General features: G+C 39.6%; 1 protein-coding gene across 1 annotated transcript in view; it reads right to left on the bottom strand.

Moving 5' to 3' along the window:
* Window positions 1-18563, bottom strand: part of LOC149312850 (putative ATP-dependent RNA helicase DDX60) — an 87622-nt gene that overhangs the window by 21223 nt on the left and 47836 nt on the right. Inside the window, exons 18-27 of the mRNA XM_089525518.1 lie at window positions 18210-18329; window positions 16858-16953; window positions 12889-13004; window positions 12161-12291; window positions 10672-10781; window positions 10325-10429; window positions 10092-10220; window positions 8253-8380; window positions 3906-4067; window positions 1309-1447 (exon numbers count right to left, since the gene is read on the bottom strand). Of these exons, the coding sequence (XP_089381644.1) occupies window positions 1309-1447; window positions 3906-4067; window positions 8253-8380; window positions 10092-10220; window positions 10325-10429; window positions 10672-10781; window positions 12161-12291; window positions 12889-13004; window positions 16858-16953; window positions 18210-18329 (1236 nt within the window). The remainder of the gene's footprint in view (window positions 1-1308; window positions 1448-3905; window positions 4068-8252; window positions 8381-10091; window positions 10221-10324; window positions 10430-10671; window positions 10782-12160; window positions 12292-12888; window positions 13005-16857; window positions 16954-18209; window positions 18330-18563) is intronic.

The following is an 18563-nucleotide window of genomic DNA, read 5'->3' as shown; positions in this document are numbered from 1 at the left end:
TTAGTGAGAGAAAAATAGACGAAATATGCATAATGAGGTGCAAGGAAAGATAATAAGATAACCCTAAAACGAAGATGACATCCTGTTCCAGAGCTTTGCAAAAGTGCAGAGTAGGCTCTACCTAGGCTTGTCATATCCCGCCTGGGGGCGGGACTTTCCCAGTTTGGGGCGGGTCTGCACGGTCCCACCCCGGTTTTAAAATGTAGGACCTTTTTAAAAAAATTTCCTGGTCAGGAAATTCTAAAAAAAAGGTCCTACATTTTAAAACCTTGTCCTACATTTTTCCCGGTTTGGGGGTCCTCGGGGATGGCAACCCTAGCTCTACCACTCAAACTACCAGTAACTCAACAGATTCTCATCACAGCTTCCCAAAAAGCAATAAAACACAGATTGATTTTCTGAGAACAGGACTTTTTAAAAAAGACACTAGCAAAGCCCAGACAATTTCCCCCCCCCCTTTTTTTTTTTTTTTTTGGACTACAGTTTCTAGAATCCCCTAGCCAGTATAGCCACTGGCCATACTGGCTAGGTGATCCAGGAAGTCACAGTACAAAAAATTGCATATCTGAGCTCTAGAGTAGATATCACAGAAGCTGCCACCATCATGATTAAATTTTAAATTTGAACATAATGTTTTTAACTTTTTGAAATTGTTTAACTGTTTTTTAAACTTGGTATTTTTATTGTTTTGTACTGTTTTAACTTAGACAATTTTAAATTTTGTTAACTGCCTTGAGTCCCTGTACTGGGGGGAAGACAGGAAATAAATAAATAAATAAATAAATAAATAAATAAATAAATAAAACAAACCACTCTGCATGCCAACTTTCTAGGTTGCCTGGAGTCAACTATTTTTATCACAAATTAGCAAGCAAGGGGCTAAAAGCAAGTTGTTTTCCTATAAAATCAGCTGCACAAAATTCATTAATGAGCTGCATATATGTACTAATTAATTGCTTACTTCAGAGCTTAGAAAAGTTTTTTTTTTTTTTTGTTTTTTTTTACTATAGCTCCCATAATCTGTCAGGCTAGAGGAGTCTGGGAGTTGTATAACAAGTAATTTACAAGTACAGGTAATTGATTTAAATTTATTTGCTTGCTGGTAAGTGGTTTTGGCAAGATGCTATACCCTGGCATATATCTGACCCAAGTAAAGATATAATTAAAACCATTTGATTGTTAAACAAAAAGAAGCACATCACTTGATTATGCACACTCCTTCAGGTTTATCAAGGCAGCTTTTCAGTGAAAGACAAGGGTCTTTTCTCCTTTGTTTTATATCAGAAATATAAAAGATTTCCCCCTTACCTCTATGCCAACAACCTGATAATTCGCATAAGTGCAATCACCACTTATTCCAGAAATCTGCTCAAATTGTTTCCTAACATTCCCAGGTTCTACCTTCTTAATTAGCTTTTCATTATCTTCACAGTATGTTTGCATGATGCTGCAGAGAAGTACATATTTGTTACCAAACAATATCTCCAACATTTTTCTTTGGAGATTATCGCACAGTTAAAAAAACCAATTTACCACTGCCTAATTAAATTAGAATTCAGGATACATCCAGATTTTATCACACACGTTTTTGCCGCCAACACCACTGCCAGTTTTGAAAAGAGGTCAGCTGAACTCGGATTCTAGCCATATGTTACCCAGGATCCACCTGCATGCCAGCGGGGGCAAAAATATGTGCAAAAAAATTTGGATATATCCTGAATTCAAATTGAATTAGGCAGTAGTAAATTGATTTTTTAAACTGTGAGATAATCTCCCTTGTTTCTTCATTCTATATGTTCTCAGTTAAAAATGCTGTCAAAAACTGAAATTCCCATTTTGGAACACAAACATCAACAATTCATCATATTTACCTTCATTTCACAGTTAAGCTTCACCTCAGAAATCTACTTGTTCAGCTCAAGATCATAATACAAGCTTTGAAAGAAAGAACTCATCCTACCTGCGTACCTGTCTTCTAGTTAACTGTTTGGCCACAATGACACGAGCTTCCACAACTTGGCAAAAGGGAGGATGGGGTGGAGATGAGAAAACCTAATTTATGTTCTAAGCTAGAATCATGAACCATATTTGGAAATACTGTGTACCAAGTGAAAAGGTCAGCCATATAAACACTATGCACTTCTCCCTCTCTCTTCCTCTCTCTCTGATATTTCTAATATTCCACTCCACTCTCTCTGATCTTTATTATTTTTATTTAATTATTTAATTTATATCCCATCTCTTTCCCAGTGTGGGATCCATATTTCTAATTACTGTACTTAATTTCTAACTGCTCAGGCACATAACAGCCTACTGAATGGCATCTGTCCTTCAATAGCACCTATTTTGCAACTGTCATTCAAAAGCATCTCCAGCACCTATTTTGTGGCAATTTCTCATTTGTTTGGAATTGCCACAATTTTTATTATGTTTACTCTTGGAAAATGTCACATGATATTTACCAATAATGTTTCTGAAATGTGGCAGATGTTTGGTATATCAAAATTCCCAACTCTGCCAGTCTACTGTTGTATTTCTCTGTAGGGTGCTTCCAAAGTACAAACAAAACATACTCATTTTTAATAATTCATTTGCCCAAATTACATACTCAGACTGCTGCCAAACTGCAGAAATAAAGCACTTTCGCATCACTTTAATTGTCATGACTCAGTGCTATGGAATTCTGGGATTTGTAGTTGGTTACATATTTAGCCTTCTCTGAGAGCTCTTGTGCCACACCAAACTACAAATCCCAGAATTCCATAACATTGAGTCATGACAGTTAAAATCATGTCAAACTGCTTTATCTTTACAGTGTGGTGAGAGCTTAAGGGGCTGTACAGACCACCTCTGAAGGGGCGGCCTGCAGCCGCCTCTGTCTTTGCCAGATCAGGGCCATGACAACTGCACACTGTGGCCCTGATCTGGCCTTCCGCAGCGCAAAAAGGAACTGCAAAAAGCGGCTCCTTTTTGCACCATGGAAAGGGCACCGTAGCCGCTGGCACTGTGGCTTCATGGGCTGCACTTAGGCGGCGCAAGGGCTATATATGCCTCAGGGGACACACACAGCCTGCAGGCTGAACTGTGTGTATGTGTGTTGTTTGTCTTCAAGTTATTTCCAACTTATGACAATCCTACGGCAAACCCATCATAGAGGGTTTTTGACAACTTTCTTCATAGGAGGCTTGCCATTGCCATCCTCTAAGGCTTGACTTGCTCAAGGTCATCCCGTGGGTTTTCCTGGCTGATCCAGGAATTTTAACCCTATTCTGCAGAGTAACAGTCCAATACTCAAACCATTACAACATGCTAGCTCCTCAGAGTGAACTTTTTCTACCCCTATTCTATGTAGACTACATAATCAAAGAAGCCAGATACTAATTTGAGAGCAATCACTTTTACACTCTATTCCATTGTTAGCCCCAACCCAATGAATCCAAATTTAAAACAGTGTTAAAGACCAGTCTCTTCTAGCAGGCCTATCAGATAATTTATAAATTATAAATTTTAAATTATGAATTCTAATGTGGATTGTTTTACTACGTATGTCTTGTTTGTTCTTTAAACTGACATATGTTTTTAACTGTTGTGTTGTTCCCTACCTCAATCCATGGTGAGAAGTGGGTGAAAAATCAATCAATCAATTAATCAATCAATATATTAGTATTAGTAGTATTCTGTAAATTACATTTACAAAAGTATTGTCTTGCTATTCAGTAACTGATGCAATGGGCCTACTGTTGTTAGGATGACAAATAGGATTCAGGCTCTGTTTATATCAAACATTTGCTGGAGCAATGTGCATTCATACCATACAACTTGAAACAAGTGATTATAAAAATATTTGCATAGGTATTCTACCACAAAAAATGGTTTTGCACACGTCACATGTTCTTATTCCTTACCTAGTCTGTTTTGTCTCTGTTAATTTATCAGCTGGCTCAGTCTTTGTTGCCAATAAATGTCCTTGATTTTTAGAGCTGGAGACTTCTCCTATAAGCATTTGCTTCTCCTCTAAGAAACAGCATACCTTTTTAGCCAGTTCTTCAGCAATCCTAATATTGAATCTTAAAATACATGATAGAGGAAAAAATAATTTACCTGCAAATGACTAATTAAGTCCTTCAATTATTATTTTGACATATGTCAGAAATGTAGACAGGAAGTATAACTTTTGGTGCTTATGTAACTTCTTTGGAAAACAAAAGTTTCTCTTTATTTTGACCTTCTATTTTGGTGCCTTTTAGAAAGGTATTTTCTGTTTTTAAAATTAGACACAAAATATGGGAAAGAGCTAGCGAAAACAAAAACTTGAGGTCTCTAATTTATGAAGGAAAAGGTCTAGACATAGTTAAACCTTTCCTTGAAATCAATTGCATAAAAGTTGCTCTGTTTTGGCTTGATGCCTCCCATACTTGTCAGAAAGGCAAGGTGATATCAATACATTTTCTGGCAGTTAATACAACACTACACTATTGGGAGAAAAGCAGAGATAGGAAAAACAGGTTGCTTATATGTAACTGTTGTTCTTACAGTGGTCATCTGTGCCTTCACACAAATGGGTTTTCGTGCCTGTGCAGACAACTCCAATGAAAATGTTCCATAGCTGAGTAGCTTGGCAGAAATATCCTGCCCCCCACTGCCTACTGAACATGTTCCAGCTCGCCAAGCTACTGTCTCCTCAGTTTTGAAGTCTGCCATAGAAGAAGGATCTGAAAGAGAGGAGGCAGGGAGAGGTGTGTGTGAGGGCACAGATGAACATTTGAAGAACCACAGTTACAGGTAAGCAACCTGTTTTTATTCATCATGGCCTCTGTGCCTCACACAAATGGGTGACTGTAAAGCTTATTCAAGGAAGGAGTGTTAGGTCACCAAAGGACAGCAGAAAGGACAGCATGACCAAAATGAATATCAGCACTAGACTTGTAGTCCAGATGGTAATGTTAAATGAACGTAGAAGGCTGCGACGAGGTAGAAGCCTTGCACAAGTCAGGTAAGGAGATTCCATGATGAAGGGCATCCAAATAAGCCATTGCCCTGGTAGAGTGGCTCTGCAGGTTAGCAGGGACTGGATGTTTCGCCATCTCATAGGCTTAGCAGATAGCTTGCACAATCCACTTGGAGAATCTTCGAGAAGAGACCACCAGGCCTTGGCAAGCACCACCATGGCAGACAAAAAGTCTATTGGAAAGATGGAATGGAGCCGAGTATTGAAGATAGAAAGCAAGAATTTAACATACATCCATATAGTGTAAGCACCTCTCCAGCTGAGTCTTCAGGCTACGATAGAAGGTAGGAAGCACAATGTCTTGATTCAAGCAAGAGACAACCTTTGGCAAAAAGGAAGTGCCAGGGCATAAAACTACTTTGTCACAATGAAATATAAGAAACGGTTCATCATGCTGGAGGGCAGTAAGTTCAGATGCCCTTCTCATTAAAATAAGAACAACCAAAAAGGCAGTTTTTAGAGTAACCAGAGAGTGGTGACAAGAACATGACTCAAAGGGGTGCCATGTAAACTGCAAGAGTGACATCCATAAAAAGCAGCGCTGAAGGAATGCCATATCACCACAGTACCATGGCTATCACGCCCTTTCCAGGGCACAAAAAAGAGCCACTTTTTGCACCCTGGAAAGGCCGGATCTGGGCCAGATCAATGTGCAGTTTCCGCAGCCCTGATCTGGCGAAAATGGAGGTGCCCACAGGCCTTCCCTTAGGGACGGTTTGAAGAGCCCCTAAATAAACATTCCCCCAAAAAGATTTAAGTTGGGAATTCAATAAGCTATTTAGACTCAGCTCTCAGGTGGCTTGAGACAAAAGATTAACACGCATATATAGTGATTTATTTTCTTAGAAAAAAACACAAGAGATTATTAGAACAATGCTACAAAAAAAAATAGAAGGAGAGGAGGTAAAAATATTTAAGGACATACTAAAAATAATATTTTAAGAAAGAGTTGATTATAAGTTTCTTACAATTTATTTAAACAAAAACAACTTGATGTACAGCTGGGAGAAACTAATGGATTATCTGTGTTCTTCAAACAGAGATGGTTAAAATTAAACTCAATACAGAAAGCAAAGGACTTTTGAAAAAGATACAGGGGGGAAAAACCAAGATAATCTGGAAGGGAAGAATAGATGACATGAAAGATATAAACAGAAAGCAGATAAAGCTTTAAAACCCCACAATAATTTGGAAGAAGAAGAAGAAGACTCATCAAATCCATTGGAAGTGGAAGAAAAAGAAGAAGAATTCAAAACAGAATTCAGCTTAAAAGAAGAAGAATTGGACACTGAAGAGAAATCTACAGAGTTTAATTAAACCATCAAAGGTTAAAGACCATGTACATGTGAGGAAAAGCAACATTCAAGTTTTAAATGAGGAACAAGTTAATTTGTGTGAAGTGTGACCATCTTGAATCTTCAAGGCCCGATATATGCGTTGATACTTCTGAGATCAGTATTGGTCAGAGGCCCCTGTTCTTTCTTTGGAATTGTGACGTATCTGGACAATAAGTCATCCCTCTTGCAATGGGCCAGAATGTGAATCCTTCTGAAGCAAGGTCTGGATTGCCTCCAGAAGAGGCACAGAGGATGAGATATGCAGAAAAATGCAGAGGGAAATGGTAAATATATATAATTTCTCTCTTTTTTTTTTAAATAGCAATGAAAGGAAAGAAGAAGAAGAAGAAGAAGAAGAAGAAGAAGAAGAAGAAGAAGAAGAAGAAGAAGAGATATAGAAGAGAGTGAAAATATGAATGGCGCAGCAACATAGAAACTACAGTACTCAGCACCAGAATGACCAAGGAGAGTCTAACACTGTTGGTGGAAGGAAAGAAACTGAGGAGACGGTAGTTTAGCAGGCTGGAGCATGGACGGTAGTAGTGGGGGCAGGGTATTCCCACCAAGCTACTTAGCTCTGCAATATTTCCTTTGGAGTTCTCTGAGCAGGCATGAAAACCCATTTGTGTGAGGCACAAAGACCATGATGAAGCTGAAATTAATATTGTTATTTAAAAACAACAACAACAAGGAGCATAATCCTTGGCAATTCAAGCAAAAGAATTATTGTAATAAGAAATAATGGCCTACAATTAACAGCAAATCAAGATTAGAAAATATGCTTTCTTAAGAACACAGATACAGTAGGCCCTCTGTATCTGTGGACTTGCCATCTGAAGATCCCAGCATCTGTAGACAGCAAGCCTGCAAAGAGAAAGAGGAGGAGGAGGAAGAGGCAAAGGTGGAAGTGGGGGTGGAAAGAGGAGGTGGAAGAAAGAAGAGGAGAAGGAAGAGAGAGAAGCGGTGGAAGGAAGGAAAAGGAAGAAGAGGAAGGAAGAGGAGAAGGGAGGAAGAAGGGACGGTGGTAGCAGGGTCAAGAGGAGGAAGAGGCAGTGGCGGGAAGAGAAGGAAGAGGAAGTGGTGGCGGCGGGAAGAAGAGGAAGAGGAGGTGGCGGCAGTGGGAAGAGAAGTGGAGACAGCGGCAGCGATGGAAAGAGGAAGCAGCCCCTTTCCACTCGCTGTGGTGAGAGCAGTGAGGCGGGCTTCGGACAGTCGGGGAGGTAAAGTCCCATTGTCCTCATATGGCCACGCCACCATTGAGGACAAACTGACTTGAGCATCCGTAGATTTTAGTATCCACGGGGTGATCTGGAATGAATCTCCCAAGGATACCGAGGGCTGAGTGTACAATCCTGTACTACTCTTTACTCGAAAGTAAGTCTAAACAAGTTCAATATGGCTTACTCCCTGGACACAGGCTATAAGATTCAGTTTATATCTGTGGCCTTCTAGATGTGAATAACTACTTCTTTCAACCCATGCCAGTCTGGCCAATGGTGAGAGATTATGGGAATAGCAGTTCATCAAAATCTAGAGGACCACAGGTTCCTCAGTCCTCCTATAACATATAAAATATAGTCTGCTACTGCTCAAGAGCATGGGGTTTTTTTGTAAGAGAAATTATAATTTGGAAATCAAATTAGTCATGTATGTATGACTGATTTTTGTTTCTTAAATGTAGAGCCTAGGAAAGTTATTTTTGGACCACTTCTTCAACAACCAGCAAGCCCGGCCAGGCTTGCCAGGGGTTGCTGGGAGATATAGTCCAAAAGTAACTTTCTGAACTCTGCTTAAATATGAGAGGTATTTTTAGAGTTCTGATCATTTGTGTCACAGTACAATTTCATTGAAATGATGTATTCTAGATCTATGGAACAAAACCTTTAACACAATTTTGTGTGACTCACATGAAAAAAAGTGCAGGCAATTTATCCATTTCTTGTAGTTTTTCAACAAAATATGGAAATAATTCCTTCATTTGCGTTTCAGAGCAGGAATTACCATGAGGTTTGAGCAGTTTTAGCACTTCAGCAGCCTAGAGGAAATGGCAAGGACTCAGCAATGAAGAACATGCAACATTAATGGAACATTTTTCTAGAACACATTTTAGGCACCCTATAAAAACTACAAAATACAAAATATATATTTAATTTCATGGAATTGTTTCTGTTTCAGTCTGAAAGCCTATGTTAACTGTAACTATATTTTTATACGGCGTCTTACTCCATTGTCTTCAGAAGGAGGAATTGTGGGGCATTTTTTAAAATTAATACAATAATCCTGTACTAGAAGAAATGAAAGTGGAAGATTTATCATACTTCAAAGTTCTCCCAGGGAGGAAGCAATAAGCCTTTTTCACACTATACCTCAGCTTTCTACACACCCACCCCAGTCTGGCAACATGTTCCAAATATTCTCTCTTTAATTCCAGTGAAAGGAATTAATTTACATCAGGTGGTTTAAATTTGATACTGGCTGTGGAAACTGAATCGTTTCTTCCCTTCAGAGAAGATGCCAGCCACAAATGTCAGGAAGAAACTCTTCTAGAACATGGCCACATAGCCTGAAAAACCCACAAAAATCTATGGATGCCAGCCATGAAAGCCTTCAACTTCACAAAGTATTCTGGCTCTGTAATGCAGAATGTTTCCTTTGGTTTGTAACATAAAAATGTTTGCGCGCTTATTTTTGTTCCTTTCTTATAACAGCTTAAACTTCATCACACACCCTTTATAGTTGTATCACCTAGTAAACATTTATTCCCTAGTTATTTCGCCTGAATTTTTAAAATTCTTTTATCATCCCAACTTTCAGAGTCTCCCCCCCCCCACAAGGTATTTAAAAGCCCTTCTCATTAAAAAAAATGTTGATGGCTGTTCATTTCTATAACTTTTCAACTCCTCGTATCTACAAATTTTTATGATGATCAGCACTCAAGATGGCCTATCCTACATTCAGTAAGGTAACCTTTTCAAGCTCATCACAGGCAATCACTGTGTCTATTGAACAGTTCATACATTTAGAACAGTGGTCCTCAAAATTTTGGGGCTGCTGCCTCCTTTTCTCTTGGGCAACAACCCTAGTGCTCCACAACGCCTATTTCCTGATATTAAATCTACTGTTGTACTGCAAATTTAAAACAATCAATCTTGGTTGCTGCTCCCTTTGCAGCAGCAACTGAGCAGCTACCTGAGTAGCAACCAAAAAGCCTGTCACTTGTGCCAGCCTTGCAGTAAAAGATGGCGCAGATTAGAAGCTTCTCAGTCGCCGTTTGACTGGCTGCTTGGTCACTGTTCCATTTGCACCTGTTCACCTTCAGAGCAGCAACCAAGCAGCTCAAGAAGCAGTTGCAAAACAAAAAAAGTCTAAGGGAAAATTAGCATAACTAAAAAAGATGGCTCAGTTTATTAAGTACAATATACATAGAATAATACATCAGAAATGTTGTCAAACTAACAGGCAAGCAAAAATCATATAAGGACTGTATGCTAGGCCTGAAGAAAAAAAATATTTCCAAGACAATGAGCTGTGGTTGGCGCAGTTGTCTTTCTTGAAAAGTAATCACTAATTTGGAACTTTGTTATTTTTTCCTACAGTTCATCACGTTAAAACTTGAAGTTCTTTTTTAACACACTGATGGTCCTATTCTCCTTTTGTTATGATTCTTAGACAGGAACAGACCTAGTTATAATTGCAATTAAAAGCATTATGAAATAGCCGTACATGGCAATAAATTTAAAAATTACCTGCTGTTTGTGACCATCTTCAATCCACAGTTCTAGTTCATCTTTTAGTTCTTGCTCATAATATCTTGCATCCACTTTTCTAATTACAGCATTGTCCTTAAAACAGGTGAACTTTTCTGGATCTAGTTCCTTAATATCAAGGGGGGGATTAAGCATATACCTGAAATCTTCACTGATAAACAAGCAATCACTTGCTAAGTACTACTCAAAAATGTGTATATAACTATACTTACATCTGCTCTTGGCCATTTTTTCCAAACATTTACCATAATGTCATATAGTTCAACAGTTTCATGAGGAGACAGAACGAGGTCCTCTGGGAAGCCATACTTTTCAATCTGTAATGTCAAATAAAAGGGAATGGCTTCCTTTGTTATTAACTGCACATAAAAATAAACATTTGAACATCTTTTTTCCCCCAGGAAGGCAGAAATATCTATTCAAATAAAAAGAAGGGTTGGCACATTTGTGCAAAATCTCTATTTTTCAAATATAAGTACGCCCTGCTTTACACTGAAACATGGAAGGTTATCTACAGCACAATGAAAACAAGAAAGATTCGCAGGAAAGATAAACTTACCTGATCTACAGTTAGCGCAGAATAGGGGTGATAGTGATAGATAATGAAGTAATTTTCCTTTACAAGACACACATATTTTTCTAAATCATTGTACCGCTCCTTATGCAACACTGAAAGTGAAATGAACAAATCAAATTAACAATTTGATGTTATACGCATCATAAAACTGGGTAACACATTAGAACTTCCATAGCATATTGAATTTCCATAGCCTATAAACACAAAGTTAAATTACTAGACTATAGTCAGAACTCTGAATTTCACATCTACCTAGATAAGCTTTAATAAATGAAACCAAAAATATATTAACTATTGTTTCACGTTACTTATATGATCATATCAAGCAAGATATAGTATGCCAAGAATATAAATTTTTAATTGGAAAGTATCCATTTTACATTAAATGATTTTATATTTATTTATTATTTTATTTATTATATATATGTATAAGTCTAGAAATTTTAGTCAAAAAAAGTTACCCCAAAAAACCTCTGTTGACTTATCTAAGGGACAATGTAAGTACTGTAAGTACTGCAGTTTAACTCATATATATATAAAAGGAACCATCCCCAAGTGAAAAGCAAGAGAGTAATCTGCCCTAGAAGCACTGACCCCCATCCCACTCTCTCATCCATCCAACCTTTAGGGGGAGCACAAATAGTTATGCTTGCTGGAATTTTGTAAGTTATTTGGCATCATTTTCCTTTGCTTCATCCTTCAGATCTTTTGTTACATATCCCTACGTTTTACCCTTGACTTATCCATGGGAGATATCAAAATCCATAATTTTGGCCTCAAAACCTGCCCTCAGCTTTTACATGAGGTTGACTTATAATTGAGCATATACACTATTTATTTCATTTTGATGCCGCCTTTCTCCCGGAAATGGACCACAGGCAGCTCAAAGATAAAAACAGTTAAAAACTTTGCAATAAAAATTTAAAGAACAATTAAAATCATATCACTAAAACAATATAAAACTGTATAAATCATACAAAAGTTTTAAAAAATAAAACACACACACCATATAAAAGCCTCCCTCAGGATGATTATATACTAAGAGCCACCTTGAACAAAAATTTCTCTGTCTGGTGGCAAAAGAAAAGCAGGGAAGGGGCCAGCCTAACCTCTGGTGGAAGGGAGTTCCAGAGGGTGGGACCAGCCACTGAGAAGGCTCTATATCTTGTGTCCTGCCCAAACGAGCTTGTGATAGTGGCAAGATCGAGAAAAAGCCTTCCCCTGGAGAGCTTAGAACTCTGGTAGGTTCATATGGGGAGATACAGTCTTTCAATATTACCAGGTAGCTTAGGGAAGTGCCATCTCATAGCCTCATATCTGCAACATGGATGCAGTAACAACCTATCTCACAACACTGATGCAAGTATTTCTAGGATAATGCATATGGGGCACTTGAAAGACTGAAAAGATGCTATATTAAATAACATTAAATAGCAGCAGCAGCACCTCTATCACCATATTTTAGACATACCTAATCTTACTCTGTAGAATTTATTTCTCTCTTTCGCAGCTTTCTTGTCATTTGTCTTTGAAGCAGAAGAGCCAGGGTTTTGTACTACTTTAGCAAGTTTCCTCCAGTAAATTTTAACTGACTGTAGCCATCTTTTAAAAGAGAAAAGAACTATTACCAATGCATTTCCCCCCCCTTAAATTGCAGAAAAATGCAGAAGTTGGACAGAATGGACTAATGACTGAATACATGAAAATGGGCATAGATATAGTTGCCGTGGACCTTCAACTCATTTTCGACTTATGGCAACCCTCAGGCAAACCTATCACAGGGCTTGTTAAAATTGTTCAGAGGGGGCTTGCCTTTGCCTTCCTCACAGGCTGAGTGTGAATTGCCCAAGGTCAACCAGTGGGTTTCCATGGGATTCAAACCCTGGTCTCCAGAGTTGTGATCAAATGATCAAAGCACTACAACACCATGCTAGCTCTCATGCATACAGTAAGATCAAATATAGTCACATGTCCCCGCTTTGCTACATGAAACCTTATTGGAAAACTCTCATCTATGCTTGGAAAGAAATAGAAGCTGCTGCTTCTTAAGCTAAATAAATTTCCCATAGAAGTCAAAAGTGGTGCCTTTCTGGGACCCTAGCAATTTGAGAAATATTTTCTCGTTTTTTGAGAGTGAATGGACTTATTTCTCAATTTTGTTGAGAATAATGAGACCATTAGAATTTTGCCTTATCTTACTCAGTAAGATGCTCTGAGTTGCTGATCATTGCAGAAAGAACCAAAAATGGACATTGGATCATAAGAAGTATGTGTTCCCAAAGTTTTGATGTAACTTCTGCTCCATGATAACAGACCTGGAATTGAAAATAAGTGTTCACTTTTAGACAGAGATTTATCTAAAATGTATGATGCATGTAATAAAAATACTACAGTGCACCTGCATCATATGTGGGTGCCTTTTACACGGCTTTTAGCTGACGCTGAAAGCCGCACAAAAGAAACAAATTGGTTCACATGCCCATGGGTGTGCGCACCACACCACATGCACAAGCCACCTTACTGTCAATGGGGCTCGAGCATATGCACAATTTACTTTACACGGGGGTGTCCGAAATGGCACACTGTATAAATATTTTTCTCCATTTAGTACATGTCCTGTTTCAGTTTCAAATCTGGGTCAGATTCTGGGGAAAACAGGTTATAAGTGGAACTTGGGTCATGCTATATTTTAATTTGAATCTCCAGAACAAATAGCTGGCTTTTGGATATTATTCTAGCATGTGTCAGACAGCACTATCATCAAAAACCCAAAATGAGGAGATGGGTTAACGCAGAGGTGATGAGAGAAGAAGGTGTCAAGACTAGGGTTGCCATAAGTCTGGACCTCCTAACCGGGACAAATGTAGGACAATATTTTCAGATGTAGGGCACATTTTTAAAAAATGGAGGACATGCGAAAAAAATTGATTTTTTTTAAAAAAATGTTACTATAAATGCATGTTTCTTAGGCATGATCAAAATGGAGGACATTTGGGCATTATTCCTAGACAGATGGCAGAAATGTACTTTCTCTTTCTGGCCACCCCCCTCCCCCCATTCTAAACAGCACATTTGGGCATTGAACATGGCTTTACATAACATGGCCTCTTGCATATTTCAGAGGCTTATTCAATAACCAAACTCTTTGGGTTTCACACTGAACATGCTATGCATACTGAATATGTCAAAGTGGTTTAACAAGAAGTGGATTTGCCCTCGGATTCAACTGTACTTCTCAGAAGTGTGTACTTGGTCAAGGGACCCTCCTCCTCCTCCCTTCCTTCTTCCCTCCTCCTGCCTTCCTTCCTCCCTCCTTCCTCCTCTGCCTCCCAGGCCCAAGTGGAGGAGGAGGTGGGTGGCTGCCTTGGCGCGCTCCCTCCCCCGCCCGCGCGCCAAGGCAGCAGGCAGGCAGCCACCCACCTCCGCCTCATGCGCCTCTGCACTAGGCGCTTGCCTTGGCGCTGGCAGGCAGAGGCAGAGGTAGAGGAGGAGGCAGAAGTGCCTGCCTGGCTTGGTGCTCCCCGCGCGCGCGCCAAGGCAGCAGACAGGCAGGCAGGCAGGCAGCCACCCACCTCCGCCTCAGCCTCCTCCTCCCGGGCCCAAGTCAAGCGCCTAGCGCGGAGGTGCGCGAGGCGGATGAGGCGGTAGGTGGCTGCCTGCTTGTTGCCTTGGTGCGTGCGCGGGCGGGGAGCGCCAAGCCAGGCAGGCACCTCTGCCTCCTCCTCCTCCACTTGGCGCGGCCTGCAACGGAGGAGGAAGAGAAGGAGGTGCGCCTCCTGCGCGCGCTCGCACCCTCCTCCCCACCGCCCCGCCTCCCTGCCACCCTCCCCCGCCTCCGTTTCAGGCCAGGAAGCACACCGCCACCTCCTTCGCTTCCTCCACCCGGCCGCCCGGCCTGGAACGGAGGAGGAGGTGGGTGGTGCGGCTGCGCGGGAAGGTGGGGTGGCGCCGCGCGGGCCCCGGGCTGGGGGCCAAACCGGACCAGGACCGGGAGGGGGCCCCCAAAACCGGGTTTGTCCCGGGGGCCAACGGGTTATGGCATCCCTAGTCAAGACCATGTTGCACTCTGGTCTGGAAAATGATATGGAATTGTGTTACATATTCAGTTGGATACAGCTGGCAATATAGGGTTTCAAGTCTATTGGGGAAGCACAAGTGTGCAAAACCTTTGCTAGATACCACATTCATCAATCATCTCAATTTATTTATTTATTCATTCAATTTGTACCCTACTTTTCTCCAAAGTAGCTTAAAAGTATTTAAAATAAATGTTTAGCTAATTCTTATTTTAGAAAACAAAAATACTTTAACAATTAATTACCAATGCCAGAATTTCATACTCCTTAGAAATTTGGTTTAGAGATAGCATTTAAACTGTAGTCAATAGTTGCTGTTAGACATTTAATTAGTCACTAAGGGCCTCTACAGACTGGAAAGAAACGCTGGCATCAGGGTGGAGTGAGCCTGACAACCTCATGACACATGTCGATGATACACAGTAATATTTTTCTACTCCAGAACTTTCTTTGGATATTGAACAACGTACTACACCATGTCTATCAGCTATACGATGGCTGCTTCATCAGTATCTAAAACTTAACATGGCTAAGACAGAACTACTCATCTTTCCTCCAAAACCTACATTCTCTATCATGGCCAATAATATTCCCATTGTTATCTGCTGGAGTTTGGTTCCAGGATCCACTGTGGATAACAAAATCCATGGATGCTCAAGTCTCATTAAATACAATGGCATAGCAAAATGGCAAAAGCAGGTGTCCCTTATATAAAATGGCAAAAGCAAGGTTTGCTAGTTGGAATTTATACTTTTTAAAAAATATATATTTTCAAGCTGTGGATGCTGGAATCCATGGATAAAAAATCCGTGGATAAGAAGGGCTGACTAATAACAACACAAGAAGCTTAGTAGTGTGTTTGTTAAACAGTTCCTCTGAGCATTAGTGTTTGTCATTTCTTGTCTCCTTTGAAGAATAACTAGAACTTCCCATCTAACAAACTTGATTGCAGTACAGTCAGCCCTTCTTATACACGGATTTTTTGTACACGGATTCAAGCATCCACGGTTTGAAAATGTTAAAAAAAAGTATAAATTTCAAATATCAAACACTGATTTCCCATTTTTTATAAGGGACACCATTTTGCTGTGTCATTATATTTAATGGGACCTGAGCATCCATGGATTTTGTTATCCACAGGGGATCTTGGAACCAAACCCCAGCATATAACAAGGCTTCACTGTACAACATTCCCAACAAATATGGCTAAGCACACACACAAACATATGATCTGGAAATATTTCCACAGAAAAATATAGAATTAGAAAATATTCCATCCCACATCTCTGCTTCACAGTTTCAGGCTCAGTTCCACCCCACCCCCAGCCACTACCTTCTATATGTTCCTTTTAACTTTGAATATGTGCTACAATAATGTAGTGCATAACAATATAATATTTTCTGGGACATTCTTCAGAAAAAACATGCAGTTTCACTACACTATTATCCATCCCCTATAGAGATCCCCTGAGAATGTATATCTGATATGAACGCAAAGCACCACATCTTTTACTTTGATGAAAGGTACAACAAGCCTGACCCAGAAAACAGATGAGCAGAGAATGGGATAATGGGTACATTTCCACTGTTGCACCAGTGAATTAATCAGTATACAAGCATATGCACAAGCTACTAAATGGGGTAAAGCTGTTGCTCTGTATCAGGATTTCCCAACTAGGATTATCTAGAATCCTAGGGTTCTATGAAAGTTTGCTAAGAAACTGTGATGGGGATGGGGAATAAAAATTGAGTTGTAAATACAGTATAGTAATTATGTGCAGGGGCTCACTGAGGCCTGAAACCTATTTCAATGGTTCCTCTTGGGTAAAAAAGCTGGGAAAGGCTGCTGTATCAGCATTCTGGATTGGAGAATTAATATCTCTCTGCATACTCACTTGGCCAAAGCAATGTTCATTTGCTCAAGGCAGAATAGCCTTAATAACACAAATAGACATTTTAAGTAAATTCATTATACTTTAGTATAAAAGACTCATATATGAAATTGTTATTGTCAGACTGTATAATACTTCTCTGAGTAGAAAACAATAAATATTGCATTTGTTACATAAAAAGAAGATGTTTTAACATATACCTCATCAAGTATAACATATCTCATTCTTCTGATCCATTCTTGGTGATGAGGCAACAGAAGTAAGACTTCAAAACACTGAGGGGTTGTCACTAGTATCTGAAAAGAAATAGCATTGGACTTTTAGAAAAATATTGATAATAACTATTTGAATGAACAATGTTATGAAACAAAACATAAAACACTCATCAGCCTGGTTTCAAAGAAATCACTCCATTAGGTCAATGTGGGCAAAGTGCATGCTGTCAGCTAAACATGGGTCCCAGCACCATTTTTGTGGCTCTCAGGGCCCCCAAGGATATTTTTTTAAAAAAATTCTCACAAAAATGTCCTCTAGGGGGCATGGGGGACATTCTTCTCCATTTAGGATGGTTGGGAGTTTTTTAAACCCAGAATAGGCCTTTCTTAAATCTGGAAATAAACAAGAACTGACTTCAGGTCACTTTCTAATTTGGAAAAAGGCCCCTCTGGGCCTAAAATGGCCCAAGAGGACCTAAAAGATGGCCCTTAAAGGACATTTGAGAAACATTTCGGTGCAAGTATTTGAGGGTTGGGGGGTTGCCCCCAAATTCTCTTGTAAGGCAATGCCCATAGATGCCCACCCTTGCATTAGAGGAAACATTTCTTCTACTCATGGAAAGGCTGTTTTTAACCCAGCAGAAGAGAAATATATGAGAAAATACAGAAATGTTCTTCTGTTTGTGCAGTCTCTTATATAAAACTTTGCACAAGCCTTCCAATGCACTCACGTTTGCATGCAACAGCCTGTACCTTTCTTATTCATCATGTTTCTCATATTGTAATGCAATCCTTGATATACTGCAGTACAGTCGGCCCCTTCATATCCATGGGGGAGCCATTCTGCCCCCCCACCTCCATGGATAAGAAAAATGCAGAACCTCAAGTCACGTTGCCCCTGATGGCAGCTGCATGCAAACACCACTATTTAGAGCAATGCGGCCTGCCATCTGTGGGTGCTCAAATCCATAGATGCCAAGCCTGCTGATGGCAAGAGCCCAGTGTACTTTGTTAAAAGATGTCCTGCATAGCTACAAACACATTTGTTCCCTTTTACTCTTGCTTCTTCAAATCCAACCCAAGGAGTGTATGTTTATGTGTGTTTACATACACATACCTACAGAGAAAACATATCAGAAATCTGAAAACTGGATGTTAATGAAAGCACAAATGGAAGCCATAAGCATTTAAGCAAGAAAATGTAAAGATAGGAGGAAAGGCCTGTCTCCAAAAATATCTTCTAAGTTAAAGTTTACAATATTTTTCTATGCTGAACTTTATAAAAATAACTTGGAATGCTGCTTTTAAGTAATTTATAATTTGAACACATCTCATACCTGACAATCCACGACCACATGCCGATAACCTTGTGTGAGAACCCCACATAGGAACTGGCCATCTGGAAATATTCTGTTAAATCGACTGTCAATAGTTGCCTTCACTTGATTAACAACAGCCTAATAAGCGAATAAAAATAAAATAATGTGACACAAAAAATCATATGTGCATAATTAAAGAATGCAAGTTAGCAGTGACATTCACATTTGTTTCAATGGTGGTATTCAACATATCACCAGTGAGCCAGCTTCACAAATGGTTTGAGTGTTAAACTATGACTCTGTAGACCAGGATTTGATTCACAGTTCAACCATGAAACTCACTGGATGACCGTGGGCAAGTAACATGCTTTC

Source organism: Sceloporus occidentalis, unplaced genomic scaffold, assembly GCF_023333645.1.
Source record: "Sceloporus occidentalis isolate IW3139 unplaced genomic scaffold, rSceOcc1.0.p SCAF_5, whole genome shotgun sequence".
NCBI lineage: Eukaryota > Metazoa > Chordata > Lepidosauria > Squamata > Phrynosomatidae > Sceloporus > Sceloporus occidentalis.
Note: the sequence above shows the minus strand (reverse complement) of the source record. Positions and strands in the feature narration are given on the sequence as shown.